This window comes from Elephas maximus, chromosome 18 (assembly GCF_024166365.1).
Source record: "Elephas maximus indicus isolate mEleMax1 chromosome 18, mEleMax1 primary haplotype, whole genome shotgun sequence".
Classification (NCBI taxonomy): Eukaryota; Metazoa; Chordata; class Mammalia; order Proboscidea; family Elephantidae; genus Elephas; species Elephas maximus.
In genome coordinates, this window is record NC_064836.1 from 8,917,288 (window position 1) to 8,934,208 (window position 16,921).

General features: G+C 39.2%; 1 protein-coding gene across 4 annotated transcripts in view; it reads right to left on the bottom strand.

The window, feature by feature from the left end:
- KIF14 (kinesin family member 14) overlaps nt 1–16,921 on the bottom strand; it is a 72,953-nt gene that overhangs the window by 38,990 nt on the left and 17,042 nt on the right. For all 4 annotated transcript variants that reach the window (XM_049858406.1, XM_049858403.1, XM_049858404.1 and 1 more), the window contains 4 exons: nt 9,030–9,132; nt 6,138–6,304; nt 759–906; nt 80–232 (listed from right to left, as the gene is read on the bottom strand). In XM_049858406.1, coding sequence (XP_049714363.1) covers nt 80–232; nt 759–906; nt 6,138–6,304; nt 9,030–9,132 — 571 coding nt within the window. The remainder of the gene's footprint in view (nt 1–79; nt 233–758; nt 907–6,137; nt 6,305–9,029; nt 9,133–16,921) is intronic.

A 16,921-nucleotide genomic window follows, 5' to 3' on the forward strand; every position in this document is an offset into this window, starting at 1 on the left:
TTGCAAAATAAATAAATAAAAACTTGCAAAATCTGTTTTTTCCTTAGAGTTGCGCCAACTAGGTATAAAATGCAATTACCTGTTTTGTAGCCAAAGTCTCCATTTCTAACCGCTTTTTGTTTACATATATTTCCTGTTCAAGATGCTGCTTTGCCTTTTCTAATTCCTCAATTTTGTGATTAGCCTTTTGGTTATTTATTTCCTGCATTTTCTTCCTTTGAGACTCTTCTTCCTTTAAAGAGCAATAGTAAGATATAATTCAGGCAAAAAACGCAAAACAGTTTTCAAAATGGTACCAAAAAACACAAAGTCCCTTTCTTTAACCAAGGCACAAGAAACTGACTTATAAAGAGATATTTACCCATACCTTCTCTATGCCTTTTTAATTGATTATATGTCATTAGGCAAACCTTTTAGAGTACTCTCCACCAAAGGGGCTTCTGCAAGTGCAACACTGCTGGTAAACCATGGGCAGAGCCATGGCTCTCACGTCCAGAAGACCGAAGCTTCTCTGCCTACCTCCTCCTTCCAGCAGCCATTGTCTACTAACAACTTACTTCTTAAAGTAAAATTAAAGGCCAAAACTCATTGTGGATTTGACTCTAATCTTTAATATACCTCCAGCAACCTTGCAGGGACATAATTTTACAACCAGCAATACATAACTTGGTGTGCACTATCACGGAAAGAATAAACCAATTCTGCCTTTACCAGTTCTGTGCACTATCACGGAAAGAATAAACCAATTCTGCCTTTACCAGTTCTGCTTCCAACGCTTTTATTTTGCTTTCATATGCAGCTTTTTGAGAAGAAAGCTCTTGCTGAGCCATTTCTTTTGCAATTTGGATTCCTTGCATCATTTCTTCCTTTGCTTTCAACCGCGCCTCTTCTATTTCTGCTTCAAGTCTATAAAGAGGTAAAATATTTACAGGGTACACGGCCAAGAATTCTTTATACACGATAACAGTTTTTAATCATATTAAAATGTTTCCATCTAACTCAAAACATAATTTCTGACATTCTTTCAACATTGTTCTTAAACTTTTATTAGCTACATAACTATTTATACATAAAACCAGAAACCAAACCCATTGCCATTTAGTTAATTCCAACTCAGAGCAACTCTATAAGACAGAGTAGAACTGCCCCATAGGGTTTCTAAGCTGTAATCTTTGTGTGTGTGTGTGTGTGTGTGTGTGTGTGCGCGCGCGCATGCACGTGCTTTAGGTGAAACTTTACAGAACAAATTAGTTTCTCAGCCAACAATTTACACACAGATTGTTTTGTGACACTGGTTGCAATCCCCACAATGTGTCAATACTCTTCCCTTCCACACCCCAATTCCCCATGTCCATCCGTCCATTTCTCCTCTGCCTTCCTGCCTTCTCGTCATTGCTTTTGGGCAGGTGTTGCCCTTTTGGTCTTGTATACAGGATTGAACTAAGAAGCACATTTCTCACATGTGTTAATATTTGTTATATAGACCTGTATAATCTTTGACTGAAGGGTGAACTTTGGGAGTGGCTTCAGTTTGAAGTTAAGAGGGTATCTGGGGGTCACAGTCTCGGGGGTTCTTCTAGTCTCTGTCAGATTAGAATTTAAATCTGAATTTTGTTCTATATTTTTCTCCCACTCTGTCCAGGACCCTCTAGTGGTAGCTGGGCCCCATCTAGTTCTTTTGGGCTCAGGCTGGTAGAGGCTGTGGTTCATGTGGTCCATTAGTCTTTTGGATTAATATTTTCCTTGTGTCTTTGGTTTTCTTCATTCTCTTTTGCTCCAGGTGGGATGGGACCAGTAGATGTATCTTAGATGGTCACTTTCAAGCTTTTAAGATCCCAGATGCTACTCACCAAAGTTGGATGTAGAATATTTTCTTCGTGAACTTTGTTGTGCTAACCGACCTAGATGATCCCCACAATCTTGGTCTCCAGCCCTCAGCTCCAGTAACTCAGTCCCTCAGGGTGTTTGGATGCATCTATGAAGCTTCTATGACTTTGCTCCAAGGCTATAATCTTTATGGACGCTAACGGCCACATTTTTCTCCCACAGAGCAGTTGGTGGGTTTGAACCATCAAACTTTTGGTTGGCAGCTGAGCACTTTAACCACTGCACCACCAGGGTTCCTTCTATTTGTACATTAAAAAAAAAAAAAATTCCTTGCCGCTAAGTCGATTTCAATTCATAGCAACCCTATAGGCAAGAAAGAACTGCCACATCTTTCTCCTGCGAAGTAGATGGTGGGGTCAAACCACCAACCTTTCTGTTAGCAGCTGAGCACTTTAACCACTGCACCACTATGGCTCTGTTACTTATACACAGACAAAGAAAATATAAAACAATGAAAAGTTGCTTATTTCTAATTTAGTTACTCTTATAGATGCCTGATATTTAAGTGCAAACCCTGGTGGTGTAGTGGTTAAGAGCTGTGGCTGCTAACCAAAAGGTCAGCAGTTCAAATCCACCAGGCGCTCCTTGGAAACCCTATAGGGCAGTTCTACTCTGTCCTTCAGGGTCGCTATGAGTCAGAATTGACTCGACGGCACAGGGTTTGGATATTTAAATATATAAATCCACTGCCATCTAGTCGATTCTGACTCATAGCGACCCTACAGGACAGAGTAGAACTGCCCCCTAGAGTTTCCAAGGAGCGCCTGGCAGATTTGAACTGCAAACCTCTTGGTTAACAGCCGTAGCACTTAACCACTACGCCACCAGGGTTTCCAGAGTTGAAGTATATATATATTCCTACATATATACTTAAATATATATCTCTAATGCTTAAGGAAAATAAATTACATAAAAATATGATGCTCTAGTAAATACTACAGTGAATATTGTAGTTAACTTTTTAGAAAACACAAAATAAGGGTATTTAATGTCAAACTTTCATGCTGAGTAAAAATTATACTTCATATATCAACAACTTTCAATTCATCTTTAGGTCATAGCTTAGGAAAATACTGAAATGACCTAAAGCACATGATATGAGGGTGATAAAGAAGAGATTATACCATATGTTTTTAATCCTTTATAATAATTTGACATTTTGGTAGTCAAAACATTAAATCAGCTTTGTTACCTCTCAAAATCCAGGGGAAAAAGCATCAATGATTACAGAAAAATAAAAAGTTTTTCTTCTCAATAAACTCGATACTCTAGCAACTACAGTATATAGAAGTTTCCATTCCCAGTTTTACTGGAGAAAGAGTAAGACTGCCAAAAGAAAGAGGGCAAAAGCAGATTCAGGCTTTTAGAAGGTGACAAAGCAGGGTTAGTCCAGCTATACTAGTCATTCTTGATTCTCCTCCTTTCACCCTCTCTGGTCATCAACTCTTGTTGATTTTATCTCTTTAATATTCTTCACATTTCTCCTGTCCAATCACGCAATACTTATCTTACTTCTATAGTGTCTTAACATAGTTTGCAGGCTCTAACATGCTCTACGTCTAACCCATTCTCCAGACGTGGGTCATGGTGAGCTTTCTAAAACTATGATTCAGGTTATGTCTGTCTCCTTCAAATTCCTTAATGACTCCCATGCCCTTTAAGATAAAGTCCAAATTCTTTAGCATTTTATTTATTTACACTTTACAAGGATACTATCTAAGCCAAAAATCCTACAATTCTGCATGAGCTAAAACTGGGATAAAGAAAGAAAAACAAAGATATACTCCCTGTCATGGATTGAATTACATCCACGAAAAGTATGTATTGTAAATCCTAACCCCTATACCTGTGGATAGGTCCCTAGGTGGTGCAAACATTTAAGTGTTCAATTACTAGACGAAAGGTTGGTGGTTTGAACTCACCCAGAGGTGCCTGGGAAGACAGGCCTGGTAATCCGTTTCCAAAAGGTCACAGCCTCGAAAACCCTATGGAGCAATTCTACTTTGCATACATGGGGTTGCCAGGAGTTGGAATCAACTCGACAGCAACTGACAACAACAACGATACCTGTGGATAGAATCCCATTTGGGAATAGGGTTTTCCTTATTATATTAATGAGGCTTTATCAGTGTAGAGTGTATCTAAAGTCAATCGCTTTTGAGGTATAAAAGCAGCAGAGCAGGCACAGAAGCAAAGAAATACAGATTGATAAGAGAAGATAGATGCCATGTGGAGACTGCCAAGGACGAACAGAAGCTGAAGAAACAAAAGGACCTTCTCCTGGGCCAACAGAGAAAGAAAACCTTACTCTAGAACCAATGCCCTGAATGTGAACTCCTGGCCTCCTAAACTGTGAGAAAATAAATTTCTGTTCATTAAAGCCACCTACTTGTGGTACTTCTATTATAGCAGCACTAGATAACAAAGACACACCCCTAGTCTTCTTCTGGCTAGCTTCTTACAGTCTCTTGGGACTCTGTTCCAAAGGGACATCTTCTCTCCTCTGGAAGCCTTCACTGATCCTGGTCTGCACCAACTGTCTCCCCAAGAGATTTCAGACCATACATTACAGGACTCTGTCAGGGCACTCTAGCATAGCACTACGTCATAACCGTCAAGCCCATGAGATTATAAATTCTTCTGAAGCAGGAATTACATTTCGATTATTCCCCAGCACCTAGTACTATGACAGACACCTAACAGATGCTCAATAAATGTTTGATAAATGATGAATGAGGCATACACTGATGCTCAAGAATTGATTTGTATTGTTACTCTTACAGTCAGCAGCACTCTAAGAAATGTCCTGGTTAATTTAACACGGAATGATGTTTGATTGCTTCTGCTATTTAGTAGGAATTCATCATCTGGTGGCACAGTGGTTAAGAATCAGCTGCTAACCAAAAAGTTCACGGTTTGAACCCACCAGCCACTCTACAGGAGAAAGATGTGGCAGTTTGTCTCCATAAAGATCACAGCCTTCTCGGGGGACTGGGGACCCTGGTTTCAGCGTACATCTAGGTCAACTGGCATAACAAAGTTTATTACAAAAACATTCTGCATCCCGCTTTGGTGAGTGGCGTCTGGGGTCTAAAAGCTAGCAAGCAGCCATCTAAGGTGCATCAATTGGTCCCAACTCACCTGGAGCAAAGGAGAATGAAGAACACCAAAGACACAAGGAAAATATGACCCCAAGAGACAGAAAGGGCCAAATAAACCGAAGACTCCATCGGCCTGAGACCAGAAGAACTAGATGATGCCCAGCTACCACCAATGACTGCCCTGACAGGGAATACAACAGAGAGTCCCTGAGGGAGCAGGAGAAAGGTTGGGTGCAGAACTCAAATTCTCGTAAAAAGACCAAACTTAATAGTCTGACTGAGACTGAGAGACCCCAGAGGACATGGCCCCCAGACTCTCTGTTAGCCTAAAACTAAAACCATTCCCGAAGCCAACATTTCAGGCAAAGGTTAGACTGGACTATAAGATTAAAATGATACTGGTAAGGACTGTGCTTCTTAGCTCAAGTAGATACATGAGAATAAGTGGGCAGCTCCTGTCCAGAGGCAGGATGAGAAGGCAGCTGGCTGAATGGACGTGGGAAACACAGGGTGGGGAGGAAGAGTGTGCTGTCACAGTAGGGAGAGCAACTAGGGTCACATAACAATGAGCAGGTACGTTTTTGTATGAGAAACTGACTTGAATTGTAAACTTTCACTTAAAGGACAATAAAAAAAAAAGGTTTGAACATTTTTGTGACTTTGAGGGATTGTAATGATTTACACTGATTGCCATTAGCCGTGCATAGAAAGAGTCTCCCCTCTCATTGTATCTTTGCAAACATTTAATATTATATTTTTAATGTCCATTTAAAATAAATTATTTAATGGTACCAAAAAAAAAAAAAAGATTATAGCCTTGAAAACCCTATGGGGCAGTTCTACCCTGTCCTATAGGGTTGCTATGAGTCGGAATCGACTCGACAACAATGGGTTTGGTTTTTTTCTTTTGAACTACTGCTAAAGAAAATAATGAAAGGACAGAGGCAAAACCTGAGACAAAGGATCTACCAGGTACATACAAAACTGACTGACTATTACTTAAGGCACCCATTGTATCAAGAAAAGAGATTAGGTTACTACAAACCAGCACCCAAAGAGTTAACTACTGGAAACTAGTACAACGTGATTAACTTTCTTTTGTTGACCTCACCCTTCCACGTACTAATTTATAGCAACAATAATACTTACTGTGATCTCTGGGCTAGGAGCAACTCATTTTTTGCAAATTCAAAGTCTTTTGTACCCTCGCTTATAAGAGTATCAGCATCTCTACAGGATGGTCTTTGCCCTTTCTGGACTTCTACTGGATGATTAAATCTAAAATAATGATCACCTCCAAGAATTACCCGATCACCCTAAAGTACAAAATAAAAAAAAAATTTACTAACAGAGGTGAGTGTGAACCAAAAAAATTACAGGAGACAAATCATTATGCCTAATAATTCAATTTAGCCTAGTATTGCTAATGATAAACAAAAAAAAAATCATAGTACACAATCTCCTCACTTATCGACATGGTTAGGTTTCAAAAAACAGGTCATTGTGCAAAATTGGTGTTACGTGAAAATGTAGGATGACCTCAACAGATCACAAAATGGAGGATGACTACATCATTACATAACTGCCAAACCATTGAGAATCATGGCCCAGCCAAGCTGACACAGAACCTTAACCATCGAACCCAGCATTACTTTCATGCTGCATCTCAGCATTCATTACCGCCAGATGTACGTCCTTAATTGTGCAAAACAGCTGGACAGTAGTTTTTTCACTGTTGTCGTGAATGCAAAATGTCAGATAACAAGACAGTCGATAAGTGAGGAGAAGGTGTAACTAACATTTATTAAACACTTTTTATACGCCAATCACTGCAGTAAGCACTTCACATACGTTTCCTCATTTATGCCTCACAAGAGCCCAATGAGAGTCATATCGTTGTATCAATTTTAGGAATGAGTAAACTAAAGAACACAGAGTTTAATGATAACAATAATGTATTCGTTGAGAGTTTACTATCTGCAGATTATGTCCTGAAAGCTATGCATTAATTATTATTGCACTTAATCTTCCCAGCAATCCTGAAAGGTAGAAAGCCTCCACTTCATGAGCCATAGAGTCAATTCCAACTCACAGCAACCCTATATGACAGAGTAGAACTGCCCCATAGGGCTTCCAAGTAGCAACTGGTAGATCTGAACTGCTGACCTTTTGGTTATCAGCCTAGCTCTTAACCACTACGGCCACCAGGGCTCCAGATGTCTCAGTTTGCCCATCATAGTTGGATTTGTGATTGTTCTCCTGATGTAATTATTAATAATTCTCTCACAATGGAGTACTCTGCATTGATAAAGAACAACAATGAATCTGCGAAACATTTCATGACATGGAAGAACCTGGAAGGCATTATATTCAGTGAAATTAGTCAGCTGCAAAAGGACAAATATTGTATGAGACCACTATTACAAGAACTCAAGAAATAGTTTAAACAGAGAAGAAAATACTCTTTGATGGTTTCGAGGTAGGGGAGGGGAAGAGGGAGGGAGAGGGGAATTCACTAATTAGGTAGTAGACAAGGGCTAATTTAGGTGAAGGGATGGACAACACGCAATAAAGGAGAGGTCAGCACAACTGGACTATATCAAAAGCAAAGAAGTTTTCTGAATAAACCAAACGCTTCAAAGGCCAGAGTAGCAGGGGCCAGGTTTGGGGACCATGGTTTCAGGGGACATCTAGATCAACTGGCATAATAAAAACTATTAAGAAAACATTCTGCATCCCATTTTGGAGAGTGGCACCTGGGGTCTTAAATGCTAGCAAGTGGCCATCTAAGATGCAACAATTGGTCTCAACCCACCTGGAGCAAAGGAGAATGAAGAACACCAAGGACACAAGGTAAGTATGAGCCCAAGAGTCAGAATGGGCCGCATAAATCAAAGACTACATCAGCCTGAGACAAGAAAACTAGATGGTGCCCAGCTACAACCGATGACTGCCATGACAGGGAACACAACAGAGAACCCCTGAGGGAGCAGGAGAGCAGCAGGATGCAGACACCAAATTCTCATAAAAAGACCAGGCTTAATGGTCTGACTGAGACCAGAGGGACCCCGGAGACCATGGTCCCCAAACCTTCTGTTAGCCCAAGACAGGAACCATTCTCGAAGCCAACTCTTCAGACAGGGATTGGGACTGGACTATAAGACAGAAAATGATACTGGTGAGGAGTGGGCTTCTTGGATCAAGTAGACACATAAGACTATCTGGGCAGCTCCTGTCTGGAGGGAAGATGTGAAGGCCGAGGGGGACAGAAGCTGGTTGAAAGGACACAGAAACACAGGGTGGCGAAAAGGAATGTGCTGTCTCATTAGGGGGAGAGCAGCTAGGAGTATACAAGGTATATATAAGGTTTTGTATGAGAGACTGACCTAATTTGTAAACTTAATAAAAATTAAAAATAATAATAATAATAATTCTCTCAAAAGTGTCCTAGTTTATGCACTATTAAGCAATCATCTTAGTAAAATAACTTGCTGAAGATCACGTTTTTGTTGTTGCTGTGTGCTGTCAAGTCGATTCCGACTCATAGTGACCCTATAGGACAGAGTAGAACTGCCCCATAGAGTTTCCTAGACTCTAATCTTTACAGGAGCAGGTTGCCAGGACTTTCATCCCATGAAACACCTGGTGGGTTCCAACTGCTGACCTTCCTTTCAGTTAGCAGCCAAGCACTTAACCTTTGCATCACCAGAGCTCCTTGCTAAAGGTCATACAGATAGCAAACAGTAGCGCCAGGGCTTCAACCCTTTCTGGCCTGATTCCAAGGCCCAGCTCTTTACTGGACACATAAGATTGCTGTCAAGTGGTCTGCTCTTTAGGTACTGGTTCATAGGGATATAATTTTTGTCTCTGCATAAAGGACAATAGCTTCTGAATTAATAGAAAAGAGAATTGTAGAACTGGAAAAATCCTTAAACTGGTTCAACTCCCTTATCTTACAGAGGAGAAAACTGAGACTCAAAGAAATTAAATGACTTGCTCAAGGTCAAACAATTTCTTATCTTTCAGTATGAGTCAACTTACATGATGTAATACTGTGGCTTCCAAAATATGTCTTCCATTAACATAAGTCTTTGCTTCCCCAACTGGGATAATACTCACTGTCCCGTCAAAATTTTCGATGGTACTGTAAAGATAAGAGGCACATTGTTACAATTACAGGACACATTAAAAATATGAAGCAGGCAATACAGGATGATCCTGCTTGGGTTATTCCTTTAGTATTAAAGTTCACGTCAGTTTATTACGAAAATAATTTAAAATTCTTTTATTTTGCTTCAACTAGATTTTAAAGTTTTGGCAAAAAAAATCTGGCTCCAAATTCTCATAGGACCAGACTTAATGGTCTGACTGAGACTAGAAGGACCCCAGTGGGCATGGCCCCCAGACCTTCTCTTGGCCCAGGACAGGAACCATTCCCAAAGCCAACTCTTCAGACAGGGATTGGACTGGACAATGGGTTGGAGAGGGATGCTGGTGAGGAGTGAGCTTCTTGGATCAGGTGGACACTTGAGACTATGTTGGCATCTCCTGCCTGGAGGGGAGATAGATCAGAGGGTGGAGGGGGTTAGAAACTGGCGAAATGGACACGAAAAGAGAGAGTGGAGGGAGAAAGCGGGCTGTCTCATTAGGGGGAGAGCAATTGGGAGTGTGTAGCAAGGTATATATGGGTTTTTGTATGAGAGATTGACTTGATTTGTAAACTTTCACTTAAAGCACAATAAAAAGTATAAAAAAAAAAAAATCTGGCCCCTCTCAGCTACATTGGAAACGATTCTATCCCATGTATTTTGATTATAAAGATTTTTTAAAAAAATAAAACTTCTTTTCCCTAAAATGAAAAAAAAAATTCAAGGAACAAACTTATTAAAATATTAACAGTGGTCACCCATGAATGGGACAATTTTAAGTGTTTTTATTTTTTACTTTTCTATGTTTCTGGTTTTACAAATCAGCAAATGGAAAAAACAACAAACATTTTTTTTCTCTCATGAAAAATCTTACTCCTTATTCATATAAAATAACTGGACCCTGTCCAGAAAATCAACTATAAATGCTACTTGTTCCTTTGTTCTTTATACCCAGAGAACAGGAAAGAAACTCCAAAGTCCAGTTCCTCTTCGGATAAACTGGATAGAGAGAAGGAGAAAAGGGAAGCAAAGGCTCAGTCCCAACCAAAAACGACCAGTTAGGTTCCAAGATCCGTATTAACGAATACTAGTTCAATTACATCCTTTAGAGAAAAGAGGAACTCACCCTCAGGCAGGCCATCCCTCCCACCAATCTAGTGTCTTAACCAGCAAAGGTTTAAGCAAGGTCTTCTTGTTCCACTCCCTTCCTAGTTCTATCTACTCTCCCATCAATATTCCTTGGTCTACATATTGGGTCATAAAACAAACCTCTGCAGAATCCAAAACACCAAAATATCACAAAGCATCTTCTCAGACCACAAGGCCATAAAAGTGGAAATCAATAACAGAAAAATCAGGGAAAAGAAATCAAATACTTGGAAACTGAACAATACCCTCCTGAAAAAAGACTGGGTTATAGAAGACATTAAGGAGGGAATAAAGAAATTCATATAATGCAACGAGAATGAAAACACTTCCTATCAAAACCTCTGGGACAGAGCAAAAGGAATGCTCAGAGGTCAATTTATATTGATAAATGCACACATACATAAAGAAGAAAGGGCCAAAATCAGAGAACTGTCCCTACAACTTGAACAAATAGAAAGCGAGCAACAAAAGAATCCATCAGGCACCAGAAAAAAATAAACAATAAATATTAGAGCTGAACTAAATGAATTAGAGAACAGAGAAACAATTGAAAGAATTAACAAAGCCAAAAGCTGGTTCTTTGAAAAAATTAACAAAATTGATAAACCATTGGCTAGACTGACTAAAGAAATACAGGAAAGGAAACAAATAACCCAAATAAGAAACGAGAAGGACCACATCACAACAGACCCAAATGAAATTAAAAGAATCATATCAGATTATTATTAAAAACTATACTCTAACAAATTTGCAAACCTAGAAGAAATGGATGAATTCCTAGAAAAACACTACCTACCTAAACTAACACAATCAGAAGTAGAACAACTAAATAGACCCATAACAAAAAAAGAGATTGAAAAGGTAATCAAAAAACTCCCAACAAAAAAAAGCCCTGGCCCGGACGGCTTCACTGCAGAGTTCTACCAAACCTTCAGAGAAGAATTAACACCACTACTACTAAAGGTATTTCAAAGCATAGAAAATGATGGAATACTACCCAACACATTCTATGAAGCCACCATATCCCTGATACCAAAACCAGGTAAAGACACCACAAAAAAAGAAAATTACAGACCTATATCCCTCATGAACATAGATGCAAAAATCCTCAACAAAATTCTAGCCAACAGAATTCAACAACATATCAAAAAATAATCCACCGCGACCAAGTGGGATTTATACCAGGTATGCAAGGCTGGTTTAATATTAGAAAAACCATTAATGTAATCCACCATATAAATAAAACAAAAGACAGAAACCACATGATCTTATCAGTTGATGCAGAAAAGGCATTTAACAAAGTCCAACACCCATTCATGATAAAAACTCTCAGCAAAATAGGAATTGAAGGAAAATTCCTCAACATAATAAAGGGCATCTATACAAAGCCAAAATAAAAAAATAATTTTTTTTTTTTTTTTAATACAAAGCCAACAGCTAACATCACTCTAAATGGAGAGAGCCTGAAAGCATTTCCCTTGAGAACGGGAACCAGACAAGGATGCCCTTTGTCACCGCTCTTATTCAACATTGTGCTAGAGGTCCTAGCCAGAGCAATTAGGCTAGACAAAGAAATAAAGGGCATCCGGATTGGCAAGGAGGAAGTAAAATTATCTTTATTTGCAGATGACACTATCTTATACACAGAAAACCCTAAGGAATCCTTCAGAAAACTACTGAAACTAATAGAAGAGTTTGGCAGAGTCTCAGGTTATAAGAAAAACATACAAAACTCACTTGGATTCCTCTACATCAACAAAAAGAACATCGAAGAGGAAATCACCAAATCAATACCATTCACAGTAGCCCCCAAGAAGATAAAATACTTAGGAATAAATCTTACCAAAGATGTAAAAGACTTACACAAAGAAAACTACAAAGTACTAGTGTAAGAAACTAAAAAGGACCTACAGAAGTGGAAAAACATACCTTGCTCATGGATAGGAAGACTTAACATAGTAAAAATGTCTATTCTACCAAAAGCTATCTATACATACAATGCACTTCCGATCCAAATTCCAGTGACATTTTTTAATGTGATGGAGAAACAAATCACCAGCTTCATATGGAAGGGAAAGAAGCCCCAGATAAGTAAAGCATTACTGAAAAAGAAGAAGAAAGTGGGAGGCCTCACTCTACCTGATTTTAGAGCATATTATATAGCCACAGTAGTCAAAACAGCCTGGTACTGGTACAACAACAGGCGCATAGACCAGTGGAACAGAATTGAGAACCCAGTTATAAATCCATCCACATATGAGCAGCTGATATTTGACAAAGGCCCAGTGCCAGTTAATTGGGGAAAAGATAGTCTTTTTAACAAATGGTGCTGGCATAACTGGATATCCATTTGCAAAAAAACAGGACCCATACCTCACACCATGCACAAAAACTAACTCCAAGTGGATCAAAGACCTAAACATAAAGACTAAAACGATAAAGATGATGGAAGAAAAAATAGGGTCAACCTTAGGAGCCCTAATACAAGGCATAAACAGAATACAAAACATTACCAAAAATGACGAAGAGAAACCAGATAACTGGGAGCTCCTAAAAATCAAACACCTATGCTCATCTAAAGACTTCACCAAAAGAGTAAAAAGACCACCTACAGATTTTTACAGATTGGGAAAAAATTTTCAGCTATGACATCTCCGACCAGCGCCTGATCTCTAAAATCTATATGATTCTGTTAAAACTCAACCACAAAAAGACAAACAGCCCAATCAAAAAGTGGGCAAAGGATATGAACATGCACTTCACTAAAGAAGATATTCAGGCAGCTAACAGATACATGAGAAAATGCTCTCGAGCATTAGCCATTAGAGAAATGCAAATTAAAAGTACGATGAGATTCCATCTCACTCCAACAAGGCTGGCATTAATCCAAAAAACACAAAATAATAAATGTTGGAGAGGCTGCGGAGAGATTGGAACTCTTATACACTGCTGGTGGGAATGTAAAATGGTACAAGCACTTTGGAAATCTATCTGGCGTTATCTTAAACGGTTAGAAATAGAACTACCATACAACCCAGAAATCCCACTCCTCGGAATATAACCTAGAGAAACAAGAGCCTTCATACAAACAGATATATGCACACCCATGTTTATTTCAGCACTGTTTACAATAGCAAAAAGCTGGAAGCAACCAAGGTGTCCATCAGCGGATGAACAGTTAAATAAATTATGGTATATTCACACAATGGAATACTACGCATCAATGAAGAACGGTGACGAATCTGTGAAACATTTAATAACATGGAGGAACCTGGAAGGCATTATGCTGAGTGAAATCAGTCAGAGGCAAAAGGACAAATATTGTATAAGACCACTATTATAAGATCTTGAGAAACAGTATAAACTGAGAAGAACACATTCTTTTGTGGTTACGGGAGGGGGAGGGAGGGAGGGTGGGAGAGGGTTATTTACTGATTAGTTAGTAGATAAGAACTACTTTAGGTGAAGGGAAGGTCAGCTCAGCTGGACTGGACCAAAAGCAAAGAAGTTTCCAGGATAAACTGAATGCTTCAAAGGTCAGCGGAGCACGGGCAGGGGTTTGGGGTCTATGGCTTAAGGGGACTTCTAAGTCAATTGGCAAAATAATTCTATTGTGAAAACATTCTGCATCTCACTTTGAAGTGTGGCATCTGGGGTCTTAAATGCTACCAAGTGGCCATCTAAGGTGCATCAATTGGTCTCAACCCACGTGGATCAAAGGAGAATGAAGAACACCAAGGTTACATGATAACTATGAGCCCAAGAGACAGAAAAGGCCACATGAACTAGAGACTTACATCATCCTGAGACCAGAAGAACTAGATGGCGCCCAGCCACAACCAATGACTGCCCTGACAGGGAGCACAACAGAGAACCCCTGAGGGAGCAGGAGATCAGTGGGAGGCAGACCCCAAATTCTCATAAAAAGACCAGACTTAATGGTCTGACTGAGACTAGAGGAATCCCGGCGGTCATGGTCCCCAAACCTTCTGTTGGCCCAGGACAGGAACCACTCCCGAAGACAACTCATCAGACATGGAAGGGACTGGACAATGGGTTGGAGAGAGATGCTGATGAAGAGAGAGCTACTTGTATCAGGTGGACACTTGAGACTGTGTTGGCATTTCCTGTCTGGAGGGGACATGGGAGGGTAGAGAGGGTTAGAAACTGGCAAAACCGTCACTAAAGGAGAGACTGGAAGGAGGGAGCGGGCTGACTCATTAAGGGGAGAGTAAGTGGGAGTATGGAGGAAGGGGTATATAAGCTTATATGTGACATGCTGACTTGATTTGTAAACTTTCACTTAAAGCACAATAAAAATTATTTAAAAAAAAAAAAATTTCTTAGTCTACCATTCTGGAACTTCCACATTCTGGTTCTAACCACCAATATCCCTTATTTGCTACATTTTCCCAGAAGAACCCCACCTCATACTCAAACTTTTCAGTACCATGAATTTGCCTTAATATTAGCTTTCCTCCCTTGTTTGAGTCATTCCTTCAACAAAGGCCATCCTTTCCCTTATCTCTATCATCCTTCAACCCAACTGAAAAGCTAGAGCTGTAAGAAGCTTTTCTTTACGTCTCAGCAGGAAGCAGACTCTTCCTTCTCTTTACTTTTAAGCTCTAAGTATGTAGTACTCATCTAACACAATATATACTGATGGGTATTGAAGTTCCTATATTCACTGTATCCCTGCATGCCAGATATGTGTCAACAGTGAAGACAGACATGAAACCAGCTCTCACGGAGTTTACAGTCCAGGGAATAAGACAAAGGCTGATGACTGTACTAAGCAAGGACCAACAGAGTGAGAGGCAAGTGGGGGCTTCCTCATCCCCTACTAGACTCTTAACTCTTTCAGAGCTTGTTCTGTATCTTTGCCACTAATAGAAGTAATATTGCATTTCTGTTATACAAAACAATTACTTAATTAAAGAGCAAATGGATCTGAAAAACGAGAGGATTTTCTCTACCGGATATAAAGACTTATTATAAAGCTAAAGTAACTAAGTCCATAGGGTATCAGAGAGAAGAAACAGACTTCCAAATTTTTGAAAATTTGTTATATGAGCAGTACAGATCACAAAAAAAGCAATACACTGTATGTTGCTATGAGTTAGAATCAACTCAATGGCAACAGGTTTGGGTTTTTTTTTTTTGGCATTTAGGGGTAATGTGTAGTACTGGGACAACAAGTTATTCACATGGAAAACAAATGAATCTAGATCCCAACTTCTTAACAAATAAAAATTCCAGACAACTTAAATGTGAAAACAAAACTTGAAAACATCTATAAGAAAATTTAGACAAACATCTCTATGATCTCAATGTAGAAAGGATTTCTTAAACAAGATACAAAAATTGACAACCACAAAGGACAAAACTGATGACATGCACTGCAGTCAGATCAGGAACTTCCATCCGCCAAACGCAGCACAAAGAGTGGAAAGGTGAAGCACACACTCATTAAGGGATACTTGCAACACATAAAACCCACACGGGTTTGGCCAGCAGAATATATAAAGAACTCTTACAAGTTATTAAGAAAAAAAACAAGCCAACTGAAAAATGAATAAAAGACATAAATAGGCAAGTCACAGAAGAGCAAACAAAAAGGCCAGTGGATATATGAAAAGATAATCAACCTCATAATTAATGAAATAAATGCAAAATGCATCCACAATGAGATATCAATTAACATTCACCAGACTGGCATAAATTAAAGTCTGACAGCACCAAGTGTTGGCAAAGATGTGCAGCAATGGCTATGCTCCACCAACAGAAGCAGAAACTGATAATGGTTTCGGAAAGCAATTTGAAATTACCTAATAAAGCTGAAGATGCACATATCCCTCAACCAAACAACTTTACTCCTAGACATACACTTTAAGTGCTTCTTAAACTTTTTAAATTATTATTATACATACTTAGAAAATTATAATATTTATACAGCACACTGGGGTAAACAGAGAGGGTGCTCACAGTGAGAGATGACTGGTCTGGCAGCTCAGGTCTCCCAAGTTCCTACCAGCTCCTCTGAGAACTCGTAAGGTCATTATCTCAGCCTAGCAACTGGGACACTCTTTCTAGAGAAACTCTTCACATTTGTACCAGGAAACACATACAAGAATACAAAAAGAAATATTGTGGCAGCAAAAAAATTAGAAACAACCCAAATGTCTACCAGCAAAATAAATAAATTGTAATCATATAATAGATAAATTCATATACTGGAATGGAATGATTCATAGCTGTGAAAATGAAAGAGCATCAACATGGATAAATCTTGAAAACGATGAAGAGTCAAAACAGTTTACACACACTACCATCCCAACAACACATACACTATCATTCCATTCATGTAAAGGTCACATGAAACAAAATTTTAAAATTTGGCAATCCAACCAAAACTTCTGTCATTAAGATGGCTAGAAGTTTGCTTTCATTCACATAATTATAATTCTAAGAAAGGAAAGTGTCCCTCAACCAACGAAAGATCAAATACACCAAAACAAAGATATATACTCGTTGCTGTCGAGTTGATTCCGACTCACAGCAACCCTACAAGACAGAGCAGAACTGCCCCATAGGGTTTCCAAGGAGTGGCTGGTAGATTCAAACTACCGACCTTTT